The sequence below is a fragment of the Oncorhynchus gorbuscha genome, linkage group LG04 (assembly GCF_021184085.1).
Source record: "Oncorhynchus gorbuscha isolate QuinsamMale2020 ecotype Even-year linkage group LG04, OgorEven_v1.0, whole genome shotgun sequence".
NCBI lineage: Eukaryota > Metazoa > Chordata > Actinopteri > Salmoniformes > Salmonidae > Oncorhynchus > Oncorhynchus gorbuscha.
Genome location: NC_060176.1, coordinates 77,021,210 through 77,047,178, shown reverse-complemented (window position 1 = coordinate 77,047,178; position 25,969 = coordinate 77,021,210). Strand labels below are relative to the sequence as shown.

At 41.8% G+C, this 25,969-nt stretch overlaps 1 protein-coding gene across 1 annotated transcript; it reads left to right on the top strand.

Moving 5' to 3' along the window:
• The first annotated feature begins 659 nt into the window (after positions 1–659).
• lifra (LIF receptor subunit alpha a) lies at positions 660–25,779 on the top strand. Its single transcript, XM_046344976.1, has 18 exons — positions 660–785; positions 6,139–6,292; positions 6,498–6,634; positions 7,390–7,543; positions 10,005–10,280; positions 10,484–10,613; positions 11,168–11,298; positions 11,443–11,588; positions 12,404–12,557; positions 13,162–13,226; positions 13,442–13,664; positions 13,935–14,120; positions 14,265–14,366; positions 18,876–19,025; positions 20,467–20,595; positions 20,954–21,047; positions 21,540–21,606; positions 21,734–25,779. Exons 1-18 carry the CDS (start codon positions 759–761, stop codon positions 22,382–22,384), a joined length of 2,976 nt encoding a protein of 991 aa, XP_046200932.1. The 5' UTR covers positions 660–758; the 3' UTR covers positions 22,385–25,779.
• Positions 25,780–25,969: the final 190 nt, after the last annotated feature.

Genomic DNA, 25,969 nt, shown 5'->3' with positions numbered 1-25,969 from the left:
ATTCATTGGCACATCTACCTATAAGCAAAAGCATTCACTGAAAGTTGATACATAGGCTTTTCATATATTGGCTATGCGCAGCACTTCGTTTTAAGCATCAAATGATCGAATCAGTTGCTGTTTTCTTGCTGAAACCGCGAGAAACACCTGAGAGAAATGTAAAAGCTCAGACATTTCCCTCAAAACACATGGATGTCGATTTGCACGGGACAAGTATTATCAGAGGACCTCGGTGGAGTTAGTCAATAAACTGTTGTTATTTCCGGCTGCAGTCAATTCTCTCCTGATATGTAAAAAAAAGACCGATATTACAGATAAGGACGAAATTTAAATTACAGATGTGGTGATATGTGCTCGTGCACATAATTACATAAACAATATCCCCCAGTAATAACCAATCCCGTGCGACTCGTGCTTTCCTTGACCTGCATGGCACAGCAGGGGTTCTTGAGAGGGAGCTGTGTTTCTTTTTACACTACCTTACATAAAGCTCTCTGAATTCTTTCAAACATATAAACATATATTTGTACTTCTTTGCAAATATATTTATTGGCCACTGTGAAATACTACGGCAAAGGAAAATGATCTAACTTCAGCAAAGTGGATGGTCAATAAAATTATTCAATATATGCGAGACCGGAAATGCTCTCCAGTTGTCGCCAATTTGACGTTTTCAGGCCCAGTTCCATTTCAGTCTCTAGCCATCTTATTCTTCAATCCCTTTGATGCACTGGACTTGAAAGCTCTTAATATATCAAATGAATTCGATGGCCAATCAAGATAATGTATGTATCCATCACCGTATTGATCTTACCTTTCAAATAACCTCAGATTTGCAAACCAGCTAAGGAACAAACGAGTAGGGAAGGGAGGCTCGTCACCGAAATGGAATCGGACGTGTATCGTACGCCTTTTCCAGTAAATCCGACATTCTGGGATTCTGAATTGTCTGTACTCACGGAGAAGCTTGACAAGACAGCTAATCTTGTTGAAACTCACATTTCAACTCTCTCTTTACATTTGTTTTTATATCTAATATCCAACCGGTTGTTGATCATTAAAAAGCTTAATTGTTATAGAAATAAACCAACTACTACGTGATCCCAGGTCGGTGTAAGGTAATGTCGGATATTTTATTTTATTATTATTGGGTTGACGCGCTTTCCATAACATGAAACAACATCATGTCTGCGTGTAACGGAGTGAGCTAGAAAGCTAAATATAGCTTGCTGGCAAGTAGCCTAGTAGAATTGAGTTAAACTATAAACTAGTTAGCTAACGTTATATAGTGAGGTTGTTATTATTATTATGGTGTTGGTCTAGATACATTTTGTACAGAATCATTGGTGTGTAGGTAGCATCAAGGCCTACCGTTAGCTACTGATCTAAAACCAGCCAAATTATAAACCATTAACGTTACCTAAAGTAAAGGCCATGGCATGTTTTGAAATACGTGTTATTATAATCATAACTAACCTTACTGGTTATCATGATTTGCTAACCATTTACTTCTATTAATTTATTATGGTTAGCTATTTGAATATGAACATAGCTAACGTTAGTTTAGCTCATTTTAATAGGCAGGTAACGTTAGATGGCTTGGTAGCCCCCCACCCTACAATTGCATTAATATCCTTAATACCTCATATTCAACCATTATTTACATTTTAAAAATCTCTAGAAATTACATGTATTTTAACTAAACTAAATTACGAAATACAATGTTAACAGTACCCACTGGTGTTTTGGATTGCTAAATGGAATGGCCCATTACTACCTCTCTACATGAACACATGCTAGCTACCTCAAAGTGTGTTGATTTACAATAGGTATTTATCACTGAATAGTGTCAAATAACAAGCTAGTGCATGTAGGCTAGATGAAAATACTATTAAGTGGATCTAGAATGGGAGAAACGGATCACTTTACTCAAAAACAATATTTTGGTATCTTTTTTCAATGGTCAATTTAACATTTTAGCACTGTTTTCAAGATGGAGTACTTTCAGTACAGAGTTTAAACTGTGATCTTTAGGCTTTCCTCTAGCATCCCAGCTCTGACTCAACATGACTTAAAATGCATAAAAAGGATGCGGTGTGAATTGTTCGACTTGTGTATTTAAAAATGCAATGACCATGTTAATTTTTTCTCACTCGGCTGATTATTTACACAAGTGGAAGAATAGTTCCGTGTTCAAGTGAGGTGCTGCTGCAAGCTTTTGAAATCATACCCCTTTTCATTTAGGATACGTGCTAGCCTTATTATTCTGTCTGATAGTGAGTTGTATTTTCCCCAGAAAGAGAACAGGAAGGAAGGGAGGAAGGAAGGAAACAAATTAGTTGGTCATGTTCCTAAGCCTGCCAAGGACTTGATCTGCTCCCTCCATTAAAACAGAAGCATACTGTTTCACATCCTTGGTTCCACAGAAATGCATTACGGGAACATGGTTCTTATCGAAAGCAATCAGTTGTGGGATGCAGGCTGTTGTGGTGTTTATGGTCTCTAGGCATTTGATGCTGTAAGAGGAGTAGACATAGCAGCCAATATTGGTTCCTCTACTCTGCATTTGTACTTCCTTCTCCTTATGGGACTTTGTGCTTGTGTATTTTATCACTTCGGTCTTCAGCATGTCATTTTCCACAGAATTCTGAGGTTGTTTGGATGTGAAGGGTCACTTTATTATACACCTGTAGACTAGAGAGACCTTGTTAATTTCTGGGGGATGTGTGGACCAAACCATGCAATGCATGGTTTTTATATTTTACCTTTATTTAACTATGCAAGTCATTTAAGAACAGATTCTTATTGTCAATGCCCTGCCTTGTTCAGGGGCATAACAATGGATTTTTACCTTGTCAGCTCGGGGATTTGAATGTGCAACCTTCCAGTTACTAGTCCAACGCGCTAACCGCTAGGCTACCTACTGCCCCATGTCTTTTTCATTGTTCAGAAGGGAGATCTGCTTTAGGGCTGGGCTCTACTTAACCTCACCTGTACAGTCTTATATTTTCTAATAATAGCAAACCCAGTTAACTGCCTACAATGTTCCTTTAATGGGTTTGGAAGAGATGGGACACTCCTTTAAGTTACGGTTGTGTTATCATTGTAATGCAGGATGATAAGCCTGCTCAAGCTTGTCCCAGGGAACTGGACCAACTGGAGTGGAGTCATGACAACATCACAACACAATGTTGATTTAACCCCAAATCTCTGTCTCGAGCACCTAGATGCGTCGCACCTAAGGGCATTTTATAGCCCGCTCCCAGAACTGTTTCTGCTATCATGTCAACTCCTTGTATGTATGGTATGACAGTGAATTGACATGATAGCACCAACAGATCTGGGACCCGGATACAGTTAACAGCTGTCTGATCTTAATTTGAGCCAGTTTGCTACAGTATGAAAATATTCCTGGCCATTTTGGGGGGGGGGGGGTTGATACATTTTATTTATTTGGGGTCATTCCACCTCAAAAAGTACAAGAACGATGATTCTGACACCCACCATCTGATTGTTCTGAAATTGTTTCTCTTCTTAGAAACAGATAAGATTTAGCATTCCTGCAGCATTATTTGTGGATTCATATAATATTCAATAAAAGAAGTGGGGCCTCCCGGGTGGTGCTGTGGTCTAAGGCACTGCATTGCATCGCAGTGCTAGCTGTGCCAACAGAGACTCGGGGTTGGAGCCCAGGCTCTGTCGCAGCCGGCCGCGACCGCAAGGCCCATGGGGTGGCGCACAATTGGACCACTGTCGTCCGGGTTAGGGAGGGCCTTGCAGGGATATCCTTGTCTCATTGTGCACTAGCAACTCATGTGGCGGGCTGTGCGCAGTGCACGCTGTTTCCTCCGACACATTGGTGCGGCTGGCTTCCAGGTTGGATGCGCACTGTTAAGAAGCAGTGGCGCTTGGTTGGGTTGTGTTTTGGAGGACACATGGTTCGCCTCTCCCGAGTCTGTACGTGAGTTGCAGTGATAAGACAGTAACAATTGGATACCATGAATTTGGGGTAAAAATAAATAAAGTACCGATTTGGACCAAACCTTTTTATAACAACATGAGGAATCCCAAAAACTCGTAAAAAAGCCACCCACGGACACAGCACACCAATTAGTCATTGAAACTGTTGGGTTTACAAGGCTTCACAGACAGTATTCACACCCCTTTACTCAGGGTGTAACACATTTAGTTGTGTTACACCCTTGTGTTACACCCTGAATTGAATATGTATTAAATTGACCTGGCCTAAACAAAATACCCCATAATATGGAATTATGTTTTTAGACATTTCTGGCCTTGAGTCAATAAGTATTCATCCCTTTGTTACGACAAGGCTAAATAAGTTCAGGAGTAAAAATGTGTTGAACAAGTCACATAATAAGTTGCATGGACTCACTCTGTGTCAAATAATAGTCTTTAACGTGATTTTTTTTTTAATGACTACCTCATCTCAGTACCCCACACGTGTGTGTGTGTGTGTGTGTGTGTGTGTGTGTGTGTGTGTGTGTGTGTGTGTGTGTGTGTGTGTGTGTGTGTGTGTGTGTGTGTGTGTGTGTGTGTGTGTGTGTGTGTGTGTGTGTGTGTGTGTGTGTGTGTGTGTGTGTGTGTGTGTGTGTGTGTGTGTGTGTGTGTGTAAGGCCCCTCAGTTGAGCAATGAATTTCAAACACAGATTCAACCATAAAGATCAGGGAAGGGCACCTATTGGTAGATGGCTATATATTTTTTTTATAAAGCAGACATGGGTTATTCCTTTGAGCATGGTGAAGTTATTAATTACACTTTGGATGGTGTATTAATACACCCAGTCACTACAAAGATACAGGCGTCCTTCCAAACTCTGTTGCCGGAGAGGAAAGAAATAGCTCAGGGATTTCACCATGAGGCCAATGGTGACTTTAAAACAGTTTAATGGCTCTGATAGGAGAACTGAGGATGGATCAACAACATTACATTTACATTTAAGTCATTTAGCAGACGCTCTTATCCAGAGCGACTTACAAATTATTGTAGTTACTACACAATACTAACCTAATTGAGAGTGAAAAGAAGGAAACCTGTATAGAATAAAAAATATCCCAAAACATGCATGCTGTTTGCAAGTTTTTTTTCTCTGTTTATTTAGAACCAAACAATAGTATGAAGAAACAATACTACATGCCCGACATAGAGACCTGATACTAAATACTCATTGGCTTTTGACCATTTCTTTGTTTTCCCCATGTCTTACTCATTGTAAGAAAAAATCTTAGCCCAAATCAGATATTAGGTACTCTATCTATTGAATATTATATGCATTCTATAAATTAAAATGACATTTTAAAGTTGAAATTGCAAATTTTATAAGCCTTTATAAACCTTGAATACATTACAAGTTTGCATTTCTTGTTGTGTAGAAACATTCTCAGCAACACAAGTCTGATCATGTTAAGATGCCACATATGTACCACTGCAGTAAACACATCTGGCTATGTTCATGTGTAATGGAATAATGACAAATCTGATCTTCATAGGCCTATCACTGTCTACTAAAAGCTCACTTAAGCTTATTCACATGCATGCATATTTACAGTCTGACGTTTCTCAAAACAAATCTAGCAATTTAATGACATTCTAAGCAGAAGCAAGTCAAGTCAGACAAAATATTGTTCACACCTCTTTACTTCTTCCACATTTTGTTAGGTTAATCATAACAAGCTTGTATCTTGTTAATGATTAGGCTATAGTAAGAGCTTACGAGTTCCCTCTGCTCTCTTTGTAATAGGATGTGTACTAAGGCATTGTGCCAGAGCTAGGCTTACTGCATGCAAATCTACTGTTGGGGAAATGGGAACAATTTTTCCGTGACATTTTCTTTTACTAGTGCAGCTGCTAGTTGTATATTTATGCTGGTCACAGCATTTTTTTGTAGACTTTAAAGAAAACATTACATTCTCTAGTACGTAATAGTGTAATATTTGTTGCTACTTTTTCTCGAAAATTGAAGTGGCTCTGCTGAATTCAAGTCAGAACAGTCACTGGCATTGTAATTTTGGGGTCTCAGGTAAATCACATGATAAATTACGTGATGCAGAGACTAAGGCTCTTTTTATTCATATTTTAATTTTATTCTAATATTATCTTATTGTGTGTGTCGACAGGGAAGTGCTGTTGTCTCCCGTTGCCATGTCTCAACTGCTGTTGCAGTAAACCACAGACTGCATCACCTGGAAGGATCTAACTTCACCACCATGCCAAGTCTGTTCTTCTGCATTCTGCTCCTGGGCCTGAGGGTCACAGAGAGCCAGGCCAGTGGTAAGTCTATCCAGTGAGATGGGATTAGTGTTTATGACATATTATATAAGCCTTCTATTAAGACTTTAGAAAGGTTACATGCACATACCAAGTCATAAAGCGCCATAACGTTTTATTATCAGATAATATTGATGCTCAGGACTTGATAGAGTCACTAACTGAAGCGTTCTGTATTTGGGTTTTCAAACTGTCGATGTGTCTGCAGCACTCGCACCTCCACAGGAAGTGAGGCTGGATGCAGACAAGGAAACACAAACGCTATCGGTAACATGGGAGGACGGCCACGCCTCTACCTTTGACGTGGAGATTCTACTCACTGAACTCATGGAGATGGTGCTGAATGTGAGTGAAGTATTATGTTTGATCAAGACTTTGTTTAAATTTTTAAAAGTAAATCAAATCAAATTTTATTTGTCACATACACATGGTTAGCAGATGTTAATGCGAGTGTAGCGAAATGCTTGTGCTTCTAGTTCCGACAATGTAGTAATAACCAACAAGTAATCTAACTAACAATTCCAAAACTACTGTCTTATACACAGTGTAAGGGGATAAGGAACATGTACATAAGGATATATGAATGAGTGATGGTACAGAGCAGCATACAGTAGATGGTATCGAGTACAGTATATACATATGAGATGAGTATGTAAACAAAGTGGCATAGTTAGTGGCTAGTGATACATGTATTACATAAGGATGCAGTAGATGATATAGAGTACAGTATATACGTATGCATATGAGATGAATAATGTAGGGTATGTAACATTATATAAGGTAGCATTGTTTAAAGTGGCTAGTGATATATTTTACATAATTTCCCATCAATTCCCATTATTAAAGTGGCTGGAGTTGAGTCAGTGTGTTGGCAGCAGCCACTCAATGTTAGTGGTGGCTGTTTAACAGTCTGATGGCCTATTGTAACAGATCCTTACGCTTTCTTAGCGTCGGTAGACTACATGTTCACTTGTAGTGTCTTGCTCTTCAGTCGTGTCTCTTGACTGGCGCACGTGCTTTTGTCATGGGTGTGATCTGAACCCTGGTCTCCCGGTCAGGAAAGCCAACGTCTTAACAATTCGACTTATTTGTTTTGGTAGGAAACAGTGGGTGTAACAGAGGACCAGAGCACAGGGAAGCACCAATGGAACTGGACCTCTCCAGTACCCCTGGAGTGTACCTCTCTGTCGGTCAAAGTACGCTCCAGAGACGGCCAAGATGTCAGCGAATGGAGTTCTCAACAGATACTTCCAGGTTGGTCTCTCGCTACACACGGGAGGGTGGGGGGGGGGGGCTTGACAACTCCCTATATGTTGTTCCTCCTAGAGGAGGGTAAGATTCACGCAATCAGACTGGAATGAGCACATATCCGGAATCCTCCAACCAGAATTTCTGTAAAACCTGGGGATTTTGCATAAAACAGGAATATCACATTTTCACCAATAGCATTATGTACTCGGGAAAACAATAGGTGTGGTGAGCCGTACATGTCCTTTTTATGGACAGAATTGTTTTGATGCCTTTTTAGATGCCAGTAATGTCTGGTGGTTTAGGAGGATTTGATGACGATGTGAGTGGATGGGTGTGGTATGGTGTTGTGGTTGTTGCAAACCTACTCAAACTAATTGCCCCTCTGGAATAAATAAAGTGTTTTTACAGTGGGGCAGGCCTCTGCTGCCATAATCAGGGTTTCTTCTGCATAGAAAAGTATTGGGCGGGTCGCCTAAGTGTTTTTTTGTGGCCGCCGATGTCCAAACAGTTAAGAAAAAAAAAAAATATTCAGTGTAAACTTAAAGTAATAATACCGTGTATGTGTATATATGTGTGTGTGTGTATCCGATGTGAAATGGCTAGCTAGTTAGTGGGGTTCACGCTAATAACGTTTCAATCGGTGACGTCACTCGCTCTGAGACCTTGAAGTAGTTGTTCCCCCCCGCGGCTTTTGTGGAGCGATGAGTAACGATTCTTCGTGGGTGTCAGTTGTTGATCTGTGCAGAGGGTCCCTGGTTTGACCCCGGGGCGAGGAGAGGGGTGGAAGCTATACTGTTACATATGTATTTGTAAGTCGCTCTGGATAAGAGCGTCTGCTAAATGACTTAAATGTAAATGTAAATATGTGTATATATTTATTTATATGTATGTGTGTGTACAGTTGAAGTCGGAAGTTTAGAATGATTTATTTCAGCTTTTATTTCTTTCATTACATTCCCAGTGGGTCAGAAGTTTACATACATTCAATTAGTATTTGGTAGCATTGCCTTTAAATTGTTTAACTTGGGTCAAACGTTTAAGGTAGCCTTCCACAAGCTTCCCACAATAAGTTGGGTTAATTTTGGCCCAGCTGGTGTAACTGAGTCGGATTTGGAGGCCTCCTTGCTCACACAGTTCTTCACACAAATTTTCTATGGGATTGAGGTCAGTGCTTTCTGATGGCCACTCCAATACCTTAACTTTGTTGTCCTTAAGCCATTTTGCCACAACTTTGGAAGTATGGTTGGGGTCATTGTCCATTTGGAAGACCCATTTGTGACCAAGCTTTAACTTGAGTCTTGAGGTGTTGCTTCAATATATCCAAATAATTTCCTCCCTCATGAAGCCATCTATTTTGTGAAGTGCACCAGTCCCTCCTGCAGCAAAGCACCCCACAACATGATGCTGCCACCCCTGTGCTTCACGGTTGGGATGGTGTTCTTTGGCTTGCAAGCCTTCCCCCTTTTCCTTCAAACATAACGATGGTCATTATGGCCAAACAGTTCTATTTTTGTTTCATCAGACCAGAGGACATTTCTCCAAAAAGTACCATCTTTGTCCCCATGTGCAGTTGCAAACCATAGTCTGGCCTTTTGTACGGCAGTTTTGGAGCAGTGGCTTCTTCCTTGCTGAGCGGCCTTTCAGGTTATGTCGATATAGGACTTGTTTTACTGTGGATATAGATACTTTTGGACCTGTTTCCTCCAGCATCTTCACAACATCCTTTGCTGCTGTTCTTGGATTGATTTGCACTTTTCACACCAAAGTAAGTTCATCTCTAGGAAACAGAACGCGTCTCCTTGCTGAGCGGTATGATGGCTGTGTGGTCCCATGGTGTTTATACTGATGAACGTGGTACCTTCAGGCGTTTGGAAATTGCTCCCAAGGATGAACCAGACTTGTGGAGGTCTACAATTTTTGGGGCTGATTTCTTTTGATGTCAAGCAAAGAGGCACTGAGTTTGAAGGTAGACCTTGAAATACATCCACAGGTACACCTCTAAAAGACTCAAATGATGTCAATTAGCCTATCAGGAGCTTCTAAAGCCATGATGTCATTTTCTGGAATTTTCCAGTCAACTTAATATTGTATGTAAACTTCTGATCCACTGGAATTGTGATACAGTGAATTATAAGTTAAATAATCTGTCTGTAAACAATTGTTGAAATGACTTGTCATGCACCAAGTAGATGTCCTAACCGACTTGCCAAAACTATAGTTTGTTCGTTTTCATGACTCCAACCTAAGTATATATATAAGTGTATATGTGTGTGTGTGTGTGTGTAAAAGATAAAAGCACGACAGGCAGGAGTATTTTATTGATTTTGTTATGTTCAAGTGGTGTATTGCAGGAAATTAGCATTAAAACAGCTCAATAAGAGGGCCTCTTCAGTGTTCGGTCAGGGACCGTACCATTGGTGATGTCCACCATTCCATTTTGACCTCCATTTTGTTTCTTCTCCAGGGTTGGATCTCCCGGACAACACAGACTCACAAATGTACCCAGAGGGGAAAACGGTTCCCGTGGGCAGCAACATGACGTTCTGCTGCATCGTGGAAGAGGGTCAACAGTTTGGAAGCCTGTGGTACAAAGACACACTCGTGAAAGAGAACATGCTGAGTAGGCGGACCTACGCTACCACGATGACCAATCAGGGCCCGTCCAACCCCTCCGGGACCAATGTGGTCTGCAGCAACGAGAAGAAAATGATTATCGCCGGCGCTGTTGTCTTTGTGGGGTGTAAGTCCACTTTGTAGTGTTGCTTCTACTATCTCATACTGCCGTGTTCAATGTAGAATTCCCTACATGCAAACCCTCAACTTTCACTAGTAGTGAATCAATCGCGGCTAATTTGCATTGTATGTCTTATCTATTGTATGTGAATGCCTATTGGCTAAACATGTTGAGATTTTCCTTGACCATATCCCCCCCACCATCTCTAGACCCCCCTCTGCCCAGTGACTTGGTGTGTGAAACCCATGACCTGATCTCTGTGGACTGTCAGTGGTCAAAGGGCCGAAATACCTACCTGTTTGGAATGACCCGTCAGACGTACTACACCCTGAATGGAAGGTACAGTCTTACAAACATTCACCTTTCATCCTCTATGTTTCCCTGAAGGTGCAATAGGCAGAAATCACTCTGCCATTTCCTGGTTGCTAAAATTTGAATAATTAGCCTAATTTCAGTTTATGTGAGAAAATAAGTACTCGCGAGTGTAGAGAATCATTGTACCATCAAAACCGCTGTGAAATATATTTTCAATAACCAAAATATTTTATTTTCAGCTGTTTGAAACTGGTGTACAAAACTGAAAGTAAAAGATGCAAAAATTAAACTTAAGCATGGGAAGCAGAGAAATAGTGCACATAGATCTACCGCTTCTTAGACTTGTTTCCAATGTGAATGACAAATCTATAACTCACATTTCTATGTGAATTTGGTTGGATCGCCCAAACAAGTTACATATTGCAGCTTTAGATATGTCTGTGTTGCAAATGGCCTCTAGTCAAAAGTAGTGCACTGTATAGGAAATAGGATGTCATTCAGGACCCGTCCCTATTGCATAACATAAGCTTCCAATAATGTCTACGTTCATCACTTTTCATTGCCATTGCAATGTTCAGGAACTGCCCCAAAGCCAGGAACAGCAACATGCGTTGTGGTTTGGAGCATTGGGATGGGAACTGGACCCTAGTCGCACGCAACCTGCTGGGCGAGTTCAGACTTACAGACGCAGCCGAGCTGGGTCACAGAGGTCAGTGCTGCTGTTCGATACAGTCTCATTATTACTAAATATGATTCATATTAGATGACTGCATGTAAACCTCAATACAACTAGTCCACAGCATCAGCAGAGCGAGGTCTTTACACACTCTTTTGATTGTAATGTTGTTGCCAGTCCGCCCAGTGGCCCCTGTGAATTTGACCACCCCAGAGGTCTATAGCTGGAATGCCAGTGTTGGTTGGCTGTGGAAGGATAAGGGTTTCGAGAGGCTGTCCCTTATCTGCCAGGTGCAACGGACCAGCCACTTGAACAGCAGCACGGTGAGTGGACTTTAAAGGGGATTATTTATCCAATATACATGTTTGGGTTACATTAAAAGGACAAGTTTGTTTGTTTCTTTTTCTGCGATTTCACTTGGTTTTGAGAAACGTAACCTACCAGTTAAGTGAAATCGTAAAACAGGTGTCTGTCTGGGCACGTTTATAACCATGCCATTTACATCAAATGGAGATTTTAATTGAAAAAAAGCAAACGGGTCCTTTTAATCTTACCTTGAGTTGTCTCTGTAAGTCAGTAGTGACAGCATCCACAATAATATGTTGTTTACCTTTTTGCTACAGGCAGTAGCTAGCATGATGTAGCATCCTCTAAAATGGATGTAATCCAATATCCCTGATGTTACCAAACGTCCTCACAAATGTGTGTGATACATTTTTTTGGAATGTTATTAAAATTATAAGAGAGTAAGGAAGTAAAGAGTTAGACATTTAAGGGGGAGATTGGAACATCTCAAAATATTCGACCACTGCCACCTTTATTCAGCAGGATAGCCTAGTGGTTAGAGCGTTGGACTAGTAACCGAAAGGTTGCAAGTTCGAATCCCCGACCTGACAAGGTACAAATCTGTCGTTCTGCCCCTGAACAGGTAGTTAACCCACTGTTCCTAGGCCGTCATTGAAAATAAGAATTTGTTCTTAACTGACTTGCCTAGTAAAATAAAGGTAAAATAAAAATTCTATTATATTTCAACGAGGCAGGAACCATGAAAACATGTAGGAAAGGATCATGTGACTAGGTGTAAGACATTGAAATAATTGATTGTATGCTTATGGTTTTGTGTTGTTTAAAAATCTAGCAAACCTACACTGGTTACGGACTCAACACAGTGGTACTGAAGGACCTGCAGCCCGATGAAAAGTACAGCGTTAAGGTTCGCTGTGGATCCCAGAAGAACTTCTGGAAATGGGGAGAGTGGAGTTTGCCGCTGAGTTTTCAAACCAAAATGGACCGTAAGCACACACCCCTGTCATGGGAGATATTTATGTGAACATTTATTTTATTTAAATATAAATAGTGGTATTGAGATGAAATGCTATACAGAGGTATACATCAACAGAGATTATATATATAAATCATACAAAACATCTAAAAGAAATGCAAAAACAATCACAGTAACATTTAACTCTGAAATGAGACTTGACATTCCTTTGACCTTTGACCTGGTCATGAAGCATTGATGTTTGGTTACATGGTGTTGCTGTTTCCACACATACTGCTTTCATTAGACAATGAGGAAAAACACTGAAATACAGAACTAAACACATTTTTTTTATTTTTAAGATGGTATTCTGCAGTAGGGAAAACGGCACCACTAGTGGCTCCACTACCGTTGTTATTGTTTTAGTTCAGTTGAGGAAGCAGCGCTGGGGAGCATGGTGCATCATGGTAAAACATGTTGCAGTACATATGCTGCTGTTCTGTCGCGTGTGTCAGTGGGGGAAAACAGTGTTCATTGTTTGCAGTCTTTGTTGTAATGTCACCAACGGCCGTGGCAGTTTCACCATTTAAGGATTCCCAGCTTTTAAGCTCTGTTTTTTCCCCCTCCTGTGCCAGGCCCTGTTGCTCCTGACATATGGCTGTGGATGGACAGCGACAACCTAGGCCGTGTTTTGTGGAAAGTGAGTAGCACCTAGCTGCTTATCATAATATTCTGGGTTTCTGTGTGTGTGAGTGGTCATGTGAGAAAGTAGCTACGATACTAAGCCTGGATTTAAAAGCACTTTCAATAGAAATACCCCATTAAGCATATTTTTTTGTCTAGCACGAGCCTTAATCTGTGTCTGCAAAACTGTTCCTAAATGTACTCCTCACCGGCTATCCATTTCTCCTCAAGCCTCTAACAAAGAGCGAGAGCCACGGCCAGATCAGCGGTTATGAGGTGATCCTGTGGAGCCCCGAGGAGAACAGCCAACAGACTCTCACCCTTCCCCAGAGCGTGTATAGTCTCCCCATCAACGTGACTGACCGCGGGAGTAAAGTCACGGTCACGGTCACCGCTCGGAATCCTGCAGGAGTCTCCCTCCCAGCGAACGTTGTCATCCCCAGATACTTGCCAGGTAAGAATGGGGGAAAACGGGTCGTCATCCCCAGACACTTGCCAGGTAAGAATGGGGGGAAAGGGGGCCGAATACAGCGTCTCAGAATAGGACTCCGGATCTACGATCAGTTTGGCTTTTGAAGTCATCAACGATAGGGGACTCCTGCTCTGAGCCCATTTATGAATACTTGCCTTTGCACTCTCTCCTTTACACATGTAACTTTAAAAGTGATGCATGTTGGGAAAACTAGATCTCCTGGAATGAGACTGAACTCCGACTATCTTTTAGACGCAGAGGACACCACCATCTCCAAGGTGGCATTCAATGGCAGTGGGTTTCCCCTGTCCTGGGTGGCCCATGCTAATGCTAGCTGTGTCTACGTGGTGGACTGGTACAACACTAGCTGCACACAGGACTGCAATGTGGAGTGGACCAGGGTGGCAGCGGACAACACCAACACCATGGTTCAATCCGGTGAGTCTGGGAAGATAATTATTTTTTATTTTTTTCAAGTTTACATAATGGATTTAGTGTGTGACTGGCCCGTCTGCATTTGCCAGAAAGCCAGTCTATCACAGAGTGTGTCTCAATAAATGCTTTTTTTTTTCTCCTTCGCAGGGAACTTTTTTGCAGGAGTGAGATACACGTTTTCTTTGTATGCCTGTTCATCGGAGTCCACGGTGTTGCTAGAGAGGTGGCATGGGTACATGCAGGAACTGGGTAGGTTGGCTATGCCTGTTCATCGGAGTCCACGGTGTTGCTAGAGAGGTGGCATGGGTACATGCAGGAACTGGGTAGGTTGGCTATGCCTGTTCATCGGAGTCCACGGTGTTGCTAGAGAGGTGGCATGGGTACATGCAGGAACTGGGTAGGTTGGCTATGCCTGTTCATCGGAGTCCACGGTGTTGCTAGAGAGGTGGCATGGGTACATGCAGGAACTGGGTAGGTTGGCTATGCCTGTTCATCGGAGTCCACGGTGTTGCTAGAGAGGTGGCATGGGTACATGCAGGAACTGGGTAGGTTGGCTATGCCTGTTCATCGGAGTCCACGGTGTTGCTAGAGAGGTGGCATGGGTACATGCAGGAACTGGGTAGGTTGGCTATGCCTGTTCATCGGAGTCCACGGTGTTGCTAGAGAGGTGGCATGGGTACATGCAGGAACTGGGTAGGTTGGCTATGCCTGTTCATCGGAGTCCACGGTGTTGCTAGAGAGGTGGCATGGGTACATGCAGGAACTGGGTAGGTTGGCTATGCCTGTTCACGGTGTTGCTAGAGAGGTGGCATGGGTACATGCAGGAACGGTGTTGCCTGTTAGAGTCCAGGTGGCATGGGGTACATGCAGGAACTGGGTAGGTTGGCTATGCCTGTTCATCGGAGTCCACGGTGTTGCTAGAGAGGTGGCATGGGTACATGCAGGAACTGGGTAGGTTGGCTATGCCTGTTCATCGGAGTCCACGGTGTTGCTAGAGAGGTGGCATGGGTACATGCAGGAACTGGGTAGGTTGGCTATGCCTGTTCATCGGAGTCCACGGTGTTGCTAGAGAGGTGGCATGGGTACATGCAGGAACTGGGTAGGTTGGCTATGCCTGTTCATCGGAGTCCACGGTGTTGCTAGAGAGGTGGCATGGGTACATGCAGGAACTGGGTAGGTTGGCTATGCCTGTTCATCGGAGTCCACGGTGTTGCTAGAGAGGTGGCATGAGCACATTGTAGTTGTCTTTTCTGGGATATTTTACTCCAAAAAAACACATTTGAGGATTTTGTTCGTTAATACACTACGCTTGTCTTAAATTATATATTAAATAGCTTAGATCATAGGAATCACTGTGCTGCCATATTTATATACCCATCCAAGGCCTTAGATACTGTCGGCCATCCCCTACTCATTCAATGGTTGTCTGAAATGGGCCTCGACCAGTCGTCTTGTTTTGCAAGTGGTTTGGGAACTATCTGTCAGACAGGAGACCATGTGTGCGTTGATGGTGTCAAGTTACCTCAATATTACTAAAGGTGTCCCGCATGGATCGATTTTGGGACCTGACCTCTTTACTATTTATATAAATAATATTGGACTATTTGCAAAGACCTGTAACATTCCTCAGTATGCAGATGACACTTGTGTACTCTATTGTCCCTACAGCTGACTACGGCTACTGTCGGAGCTGCACTCAGATTTTGTCCCTTGTTGATTTAAAATCGTTACTTAATGCGAGAAAATCTAAATGTTATGTTTTCCCGTAGCAATATTGTAGATGGCTTACACATTTATACATTGGATGGTTCTTTCATCGAGCAGGTTCCAGCCTACAAATATTTGGGCTTTTGGAATGACAATAATTTGACGTTTAAAAAAACATATGGATGAGCTAGTTAAAGAAGCTGAGATTTAAAGTGTGTTTCTTTTTATAGAAATAGATAGTGCCTCTCCCTAAACTGCTGGAAGCAGATTGTACAGTCAACTTTCCTGCCAGTTCTTGACTATATGGTGACACTATTTACTGGAATGCAGAAGCCACTGCTCTTAAACCTCTGGATGCCGTCTACCGTAGTGCCCTCCGCTTTATCACAGGAGACCGTTTTAATGTGTCAGTGCTTCCTGTATTAAAAGATTGACTGGTCGTCATTAATGTTTGTAGAGCATTCCATTGCTCCATTTTTGTTTATAAAGCTCTACTAATAGAAGTTTCCAACCTACCTCACTTCACTGTTAAAATATAAAAACATGATATTTATTATTAATATTTTTGACCTTTCTTTAACTAGGAAAGTCTTAAGAACAAATTCTTATTTTCAATGACAGCAACAGTGGGTTAACTGCCTGGTCAGGGGCAGAACGACAGATTTGTACCTTGTCAGCTTGGGGGTTTGAACTTGCAACCTTCCGGTTACTAGTCCAAAGCCCTAACCACTAGGCTACCCTGCCGCCCCGATATACCAAACACGTTCACAGGGATGGTTAACTCAAGATTCCACTAGTAAGTATCGATCTACAGTGGCAAGAAAAAGTATGTGAACCTTTTGAAATTAACTGGATTTCTGCATAAATTTGACCTGATCTTCACCAAACTCACAACAATAGACAGACACAGTGTGCTTAAACTAATAAATGATTGTATTTTTCTATATTGAATACATCATTTAAACATTCACAGTGTAGGTTCTGTAGCTCAGTTGGTAGAGCATGGCGCTTGTAACGCCAGGGTAGTGGGTTCGATCCCCGGGACCACCCATACGTAGAATGTATGCACACATGACTGTAAGTCGCTTTGGATAAAAGCGTCTGCTAAATGGCATATATTAGGTTGGAAAAGTATGTGAACCCCAGGGCTAATGACTTCTCCAAAAGCTAATTGGAGTCAGGTGTCAACTAACCTGGAGTCCAATCAATGAGACGAGATTGGAGATGTTGGTTAGAGCTGCCTTCCCCATAAACACTCACAAAATTAGAGTTTGTTATTCATGAGAAGCATTGCCTGAAGTGAACCATGCCTCAAACAAAAGAGATCTCAGAAGACCTAAGATTAAGAATTGTTAACTCTAAAAGTCAGTCCACGGTATGACAAATTGTCTATAAATGGAGAAAGTTCAGCACTGTTGCTACTCTCCCTAGGAGTGCAAAGATGACTGCAAGAGCACAGCGCAGAATGTTCAATGAGGTTAAGAAGAATTCTAGAGTGTCAGCTAAAGACTTACAGAAATCTCTGGAACATGCTAACATCTCTGTTGACGAGTCTACGATACGTAAAACACTAAACAAGAATGGTGTTCATGGGAGGACACTACGGAAGAAGCCACTGCTGTCCAAAAATAACATTTCTGCACGTCTGAAGTTTGCAAAAGAGCACCTGGATGTTCCACAGCTCTACTGGCAAAATATTCTGCGGACAGATGAAACTAATGTGGAGTTGTTTGGAAGGAACACACAACACTATATGTGGAGAATTATTTTTTTTTACAGCACACCAACATGAAAACCTCAGCCCAACTGTAACGTAAGGTGGAGGGAGCATCATTGTTGGGTCTGCCTTAGGGCCTGGACAGCATTCTAAGTTTATCAAGACATTTTGCAGGAACATTTTGCCGGAGAATGTAAGGCTGTCTGCAAATTGAAGCTTTGAATTGAACAGAAGTTGGGTGATGAAATAGGATAATGACCCAAAACACAGAAGTAAATCAACAACAGAATTGCTTGAACAGAAGAAAATACGCCATCTGGAGTGGCCCAGTCAGAGTCCTGACCTCAACCTGAGTGGCCCAGTCAGAGTCCTGACCTTCTGGAGTGGCCCAGTCAGAGTCCTGACCTCAACCCAATTGAGATGCTGTGGTATGACCTCAAGAGAGCGGTTCACACCAGACATTCCAAGAATATTGCTGAACTGAAACAGTTTTGTAAAGAGGAATGGTCCAAAATTCCTCCTGACCGTTGCGCAGGTCTGATCCGCAACGACAGAAAACATTTGGTTGAAGTTATTGCTGCCAAAGGAGGGTCAACCTGTTATTAAATCCAAGGGTTCACATACTTTTCCCACCCTGCACTGTGAATGTTGACATGGTGTGTTCAATAAAGACATTAACAATTATATTTGTTATTAGTTTAAGCAGACTGTTTGTCTATTGTTGTGACTTAGATTAAGATCCTAAAATTGTATGATCAATTTATGCAGAAATCCAGGTAATTATAAAGGGTTCATATACTTTTTCTTCCCTCTGTTGGTAAATCCTCTTTCAGTTTTAGTGCCCCTAATATTTGGAAAACTGGTCTCTGTGGGGGCAGTTTAGGACTTCAATGTTGAGTGGATTTAAAGAGAACTGTTTGGATTGAATATAATTAATTGTATTTGTGGTGTTTTGAAGTTGTAGTATTGATTCTGTAGGTAATTTTTATAATCATTTAGAATTGGTTGTATTGTTGTCCTCAGGGTAGCATTGTAAATGACTCCCTGGTCTCAATGGGTTCCCCGGAATAAATAAAGTAAAAACAACATATGGTAAATCAAAAAGTATGCTGATGAAGCGTTATGCGTCATATGATGCATTTTATATTACCACACTTTTCCTTCTGAAAAGTGCTCCATCTACAGTAGCAAACATGACAGCTGACATGTACAATTTTATGGGACAGTATCAACAGTGGACTAATGAACAAAACACTAAAATGTGTTTTGAGTGCACTATCCCTTTTTAAATATCTCCTTGTCACATCTGACCCTCCCTCTCCCCTCCTTTGCAGTCCCATCTCGGACCGTCCCCAGGCTGTCACCCAATCAGGAGGGCTCTGACGTCCAGCTGACCTGGGATCAGATTCCACTGGAGCATCAGAGAGGCTTCATCCTGGGATATACCGTCTACCTGACCAACGCATCCCACCTCGCACTACTGGGTAACCCTTCACCCCTAACCCTGCCGGGCAACCCTTCAGACTTTACCCTACTGGGTCATTCTTAGAAATAGCCCCTGGTCCTGGATTTATAAATGTTTTAGAGTAGGAGTGCTGATCTAGGATCAGACCCCGTCCCCGTCTTGTAACGGTTATCTTGTGGTGGAGGAGAGTCGGACCAAAATGCAGCGTGTAGATTGAGATCCATGTTTAATGAACAAACGTAAAACACGAATCAATTATAAACACTACAAAACAAAGAACGTATCGACAACCGAAACAGCCTATACTAGTGTAAACTAACACAGAGACAGGAACAAGGACACTAAGGACAATCACCCACGAAACACACAAAGAATATGGCTGCCTAAATATGGTTCCCAATCAGAGACAACGATAAACACCTGCCTCTGATTGAGAACCACTTCAGACAGCCATAGACTTAACTAGAACACCCCACTAAGCTACAATCCCAATATACACACCACATACAAAAAACCCATGCCACACCCTGGCCTGACCAAATAAATGAAGATAAGCACAAAATACATCGACCAGGGCGTGACACGTCTGTTATTCATTACGATGTAAATCAAATAAATATAAAAGGCTAAACTGATCTTAGATCAGCTCTCCTACTGTAGGACACTTTGTAATTCAGTTAATCATTGACGGAACACTGGTCTGAGCTAGCTAGAACTCTGCCTCACACTGTGTATTATAGAGCTGGGCCATACGGACAAAATCGATATCGATAAATTGACAATAAACCGATAAATGTTTTTGCTTGATAACAACAAAACAATAAAAGGTTTTAATTGAGTTAGGCCTACTTTACATTAGCATCAGGGCTCTCAACGAGCAAAACAAATCAGTGCCAAGTAAGAAAACTGAGATGGTAGCCTATGATGATAAATTAAAAAGCTATTTCATCAAACATATCCAGGAATTGCATGCATACATACATAATCTATGCATACATATACTGTACATACATCAGTGGAGGCTGTTGATGGGAGGACGGCTAATAATGGCTAGAATGGCATCAAACCATGTTTGATTTATTTGATACTATTCCGCTCTAGTCATTAACACGAGCCAATCCTCCCCAATTAAGGTGCCACCAACCTCCTGTGACACATACATACATACATACATACATACATACATACATACATACATACATACATACATACATACATACATACATACATACATACATACATACATACATACATACATACATACATACATACATACATACATACATACATACATACATACATACATACATACATACATACATACATCCATCCATCCATCCATCCACATCCATCCATCAACAAGGACATATCAGTTGGCTGTGTTTAAGCCTCTCAACCTGAGGAACTCACCAATGGTAACCATGGACAACATCTATGTTTCCTCTCTCTCTGATTGACAGCCAACATCACAGATCCACAGCTCACCAACCACACAGTCAGGAACCTGGTCCTAGGTTCCTACAAGTTCACTGTCAAGGCCTACACCGCAGCAGGGGAGGACGGAGGCGCCACAGTGTCCATCTCACTTTAGGCCTCACAGTTTAACAGTATGTTCTGTCGACATTCTCTCACAGTTCTCACAGCTGTTTTTAGGCCTCACAGTTTAACAGTATGTTCTGTCAATGTGCTCACAGCTGTTTCTATGTCTCACTGTTCTACAGTATGTTCTCTCACATTTGTTTGTTGTACTCTTGGATTCGAATTGATCAGTGCTGTAAGTAATGTGTTAGTATTTGACTGCTAGTATGTGTTGCTGTCATTGTGTGACTTTCATGACAGTGGTTTTAGTCTGCTCCGATTGAACCAGGATCCAAAGACATGTCAAATAGTTTTATTTCTTCAGCACAGCACCATGGCATCTCTAATATATCCCTTTCTTTCCTGTAGCCTATTGGCTGATCATGGAGATCCTGGTTGCTCTGGGCACCATGACCTGTCTCCTCATCGTCATCACCATCGCTTGCTACAGGAAGAGGAAATGGTAGGCTCGTGTTTCTCACTGCTTTGGCAGAGTCAAAATGAATGAGTTGAAGTTGCCCACAGAGACACTGATTTTGGGTCACTTTTGCATTTGTTGGCCATTAATGGTTGTAAAGCCATCGGATTGGGGGAGGGGAAGCTGATCCCATATCTGAACCTAGAGGAAACTTCACCCCGGAGCCAGTAATCACCAACACCAGATTGTCTGTTATAATTAAGCAATAAGGCCTGAGGAGGTGCGGTATATGGTCAATATACCACGGCTAAGGGCTGTTCTTATGCACGGCGCAAAGCAGAGTGCCTGGATACCTCGCTTAGCTGTGGTGTATATTGGCCATATCACAAACCCCCGAGCAGTAAAAATAAATGTTTTGTCATACCCATTGTATACGGTCTGATATACCACGGCTTTCAGCCAAATCAGCATTCAGGGCTCGATCCACCCAGTTTATAAACAGAGTATAATGTTCTGTTTTTTGTTTTTCTTGAAAAGGGTGAAGATGGCCTTCTACCCTGAGATTCCAGAACCCAAGCTACCAGGAGATTGGGGGATAACACAGGTAAGCTCTCTGTTCTTATCCTATCAGTGTGGCCTAATCCCTTTAAGTCACTGGGTTCTCTTTCTTCATCTTCACCATCTTGTGGAAAACGATGCCAGGCACAGGACTAATATGTGTTTGTTTCCAGGGGACGTTGGACGTGAAGCCCTCTCCCCACAGCATGGTGCACATCGTGGAGGACTCTGTGTGGGACTCCAGCAAGGAGGCTCTAGTGACCGTTCCCGAGGAGGACGAGGAGGGTACCGGCGACGAGGCGGCCGACACCGACGAGCCCGCCTCGCTTCGCTACTACAACCAGGTGGTGGAGGAAGGCTCCTCCTCCCAGCGTCGTCCTCATGCTTCCGACTCCTCAGCCTCCTCCACCGGCTCCATGGACTCAGGACATACCGACGTTACATACACTGGCATCCAGACCTCGGCCTGCTCCCTGGCCCCCATGGCCCACTTCCAGCCTCAGCCTGATGCATCCCAATGCGTTGGCGGTGGAGGTTACCGGCCCCAAATGCAGTCTGCATCATGCCCCGAGGAGCCCCATACTGGCCCTGAGGAGCACCTTCAGGCCCCTGTGGGTTCTTTTGGAGGGTACCAGCCCCAGTGCTCCTGGAAAAAGGACTCTCCCGAGGCTGATGGCGACGGCTTGGACCAAACCTGTCTGGGCAGCCCTACCTCGGTCACCTCCTCCCAGTTCCTGCTCCCTTATGACACCTCAGAGGAGGGCGAGGAGCACCCGTCATCAGCAAGCACCTGGTTCCATAATCTCCTGACAGGCAAACCCTGAGGCAGCCCAAAGTCATGATGACGAGTCATGAGCTTCACGTCCAATTCGCCACTGCCTTCTCTCACCTTCCCAACCGGCATTTGTTGATGTTACAATACACATTTCAATGTTATGTTTCTAAGCTCATGTTGGTGTGAATTTACAAATGGACACTCTTAAGAGAACACTAATTACACTAATCCTAGTTTTGCTGGACTGCATTTGTGGAGATTGAGCAGTTTGTGCTACTGAAAGAGTTGAAGGCATTCAAAGAAAGTTGACAGCATTTTCTTAAACATATGCCCTGAAAATCACCGTGACGTCTGCTATACACACTAGCAGTTAGATTCTAACATTATTAATGAAAAAGTCTGAATTACTTATTGTTGTCCTCTGGAACTTTCTGGAAATAGCAAATATTCACTGAAATAAGCTAGTAGTATATGGAAAAATGTACTATCATGTTATATTTTGTTTGGGTATTTTTGTGTTTTCGTTCCAAGCCGGGGGCATCAGAAGGTGCCCTTGCTAAATGTGGAAGATAAGTTAGTCCCCATTGTTTTAAGTATGCATTTGAAAAACACCACTTTTCACTTGCACATTCTAAGATATAACACAATTTTGTTCTGTGTTTTGCATGGTTGTATTGTTAGATATATTCCAGATCTGTTGGGCCTCCACTATTGAACTGTTGATTGTTCTACAGCCCTTTACCAAATCACGTCTTGACAGTTTAAACAAACATAAGTGTTGCCTTGAAAATGTTGTGCTTCCAATCATTTTGGCCTGTTTCGAACAAACCTTTTTTGCCTTGTAGATGGATATGGGGTATCAAAACAACTGAACACATTATGCAGATTTGCATCATGGGATCTGGAGTTTACCCTCTAATGCAGTGGGATATGGATATAGAGGTAATCCTCCATAATAGTGCAATGCCAGCTTGTGGTCAATTTCAATGTAGTCAATTCAGGAAGTACACTCAAATTGAAATGAAACATTTCCTCAATGCTTTTCAACAAAAAGGAATTGGACTTTTCTGTTTACTTCCAGAATTGAAGCGGAATTGACCCCAAGCCTAGCGCAGTTTAAAAATAGATTATTGGCCAACGGTTTTACTTTGAAATAGTAATTAACACTATTTTTGGCATTATTCAGACATACTACATACATATGCCTATGGAATTGTTACTGTGAAGTGAAGACACATGCACTACGTAAATACAGGCTTGGGAGTTATTGTTGGTGTTTGAGAACAGCTGTTCTAAGTTAGCCTGGATCGCTAGTTGAAGTGGTTGCAGTGGATTTGCTGTGAGTGCCTGTTGATGTGTTTCAGGGAGATCCAGATGAACGTGTGTATAGTGTATTATAAACTGGGTGGTTCGAGCACTGAATGCTGATTGGCTGAAAGCCGTGGCATATCAGGTTATGACAAAATATGACTTTTCACTGCTCTAATTATGTTGGTAACCAGTTTATAATAGCAATAAGGCAGTTCGGAGGTTTGTGGTATATGGCCAATATACCACGGCTAAGGGCTGTGTCCAGGCACTCGGCGTTGCGTTGTGCAAGAACAGCCCTTAGCCGGGGTACATGAGCTATATAATACACCCCCTGGGGCCTTATTGCTTATAGCATAGTATTTCCTGGGTTGTTGTCAGAGAATACAGGACAATCTGGGAGCTGGTGTCAAACTTTACAGCGAACATTGATATCTTGTCATAGCCTGGTCCCAGATCTGTTTATGCACTTGCCAGCTCCATTGACAAGGAGCTTGGCATGATGTCACTCTTCCATTTTCTGAGCACCTCCAGCAACAAAGCTTTGAGTACTACTGTGACATAGGTAGAAGGTTAATAGATTAACCATAATAAATGGTTTTAATAGACACGCTCCTCTGAAGTTTTCTTCAGAGTATTAGAGACTATCCTAATGCTATGCGTTTAACATTTTGTTGGTTTTGTTTAACTCTGCACTTTCCTCTTGCTCGGAAGTTAGTTATTTTTCTTTTTATATATCGTTAATTGTGTATTTCCTATCTTCTGTCTCACCACGACTCTGTTCTGGAGTTCTAGAAGTCTGTTTTTTTTTTGGGGGGGGTCAACAGACAATGTATCCATCTTGTTAAGTCTGTTATGTTACAAGCCATATCACTCACTCTGATGCAAGATATGTATTTGTCCAAACAGTCCTTGTAATGGCATTACTGACAGCTTCAGCTTGCTTGGGTTGTGTTGTAGGGATTTATAGTGATAGGAATCGTGATGTCTGCTAATGGCTCATTGCTTCTTGTTTTGCCTGTAAGTTTGTGCATGTTGTATAAGCTATTAACCATTTGAGTGGAATTTCCTTCAACATCAAAATAATGAAGATATATACTATATACTACTTAATATGTAAACACTAATAATGGCATTGTGCTTGACTCATGTCTTTCAGAAAATGATGCAGCTCTTATTCTTAACACTGAAAGTGCTTGGTTTTGTTATGCCCAAAATGGTACCCAATTCACTATATAGTGCACTGCTCTACATAGTGAATAGAGCCACACAGTGGAGGTTTCATAATACCTATAAAACCTAGCGGTCAAACAGGGAAATGGTTCAAATCGTTTTTCCACCATTCATTTTTCCCTTAGTGGATTTTTAGAAACAATTAAAACAAGGGCCGTGTTTAATGTAGGCTTACCATGGTGTGACGTTTTAATAACCATGCAAATCTCTTTCGGACAAGGTGACCGAACCATCAATATATTCGGCACTATTTACTCTCAGGTTTCAAAAATATTAATTAGCAATCGATGTAGAAATCATACAAAACTACAAATCCCTGCAAGCTCCTGCATGTCATCTCTATATAAAACTTGCACAAGACAGTTCACAGAATTTACCATTTAAAGAAATGTATCTAATTTATTCTTTACTACATTTAGCTAACATTAGATTAATCCAGAGATTCTTACCTTTGCCTCGATTCGGCAGTCCCGTCCAGATCATCATGGCATTTGTAGTTAGCCACATTAGCATCTAAATTAATATGAATATGAATATATTGATAAAAGTCACCTTGTCCTAAAGAGATTTATACAGTTACCAAAATGTCACACAAGGCTAAGCCGACACGAAACACAGCCCTTATCTGAAGTGTTTCTACAAAAAAAAAAATCTACAATGAATGGGGTAAAAATGTTTGGAAAAATTTCGCAGTTTTTTTTGTACGGCTAGGTATGATGACTCAATGTGGTACTCTATAGGGTCGCATTTTGGGAAGCAGCCTTGGCTTATTGGAGAGAAACACTGAACATTTCTTCAGGAAGATTATCAACTGAACAAAATTACAACACTACTTGTAAACACTGCTAAGTGCTAACACTGCAATGTAACCTGTTTTTAAGGCAATAAAGAATTTAAAACCTCTCTTACTGTCAACTATTTTACAACAAGAAACTCAGACCTATATATTGTATTTCATAAAGGTACAATTGGGTGAAATACTGAGGTATGTATCAAAAGTCACCGTTTCTACCTGTGAATTTATCCATTTTATTGGCTTCATTTTGCAAATGTTTGCCTGTAATGTTACATGCATGGCTACATATTGCTATTA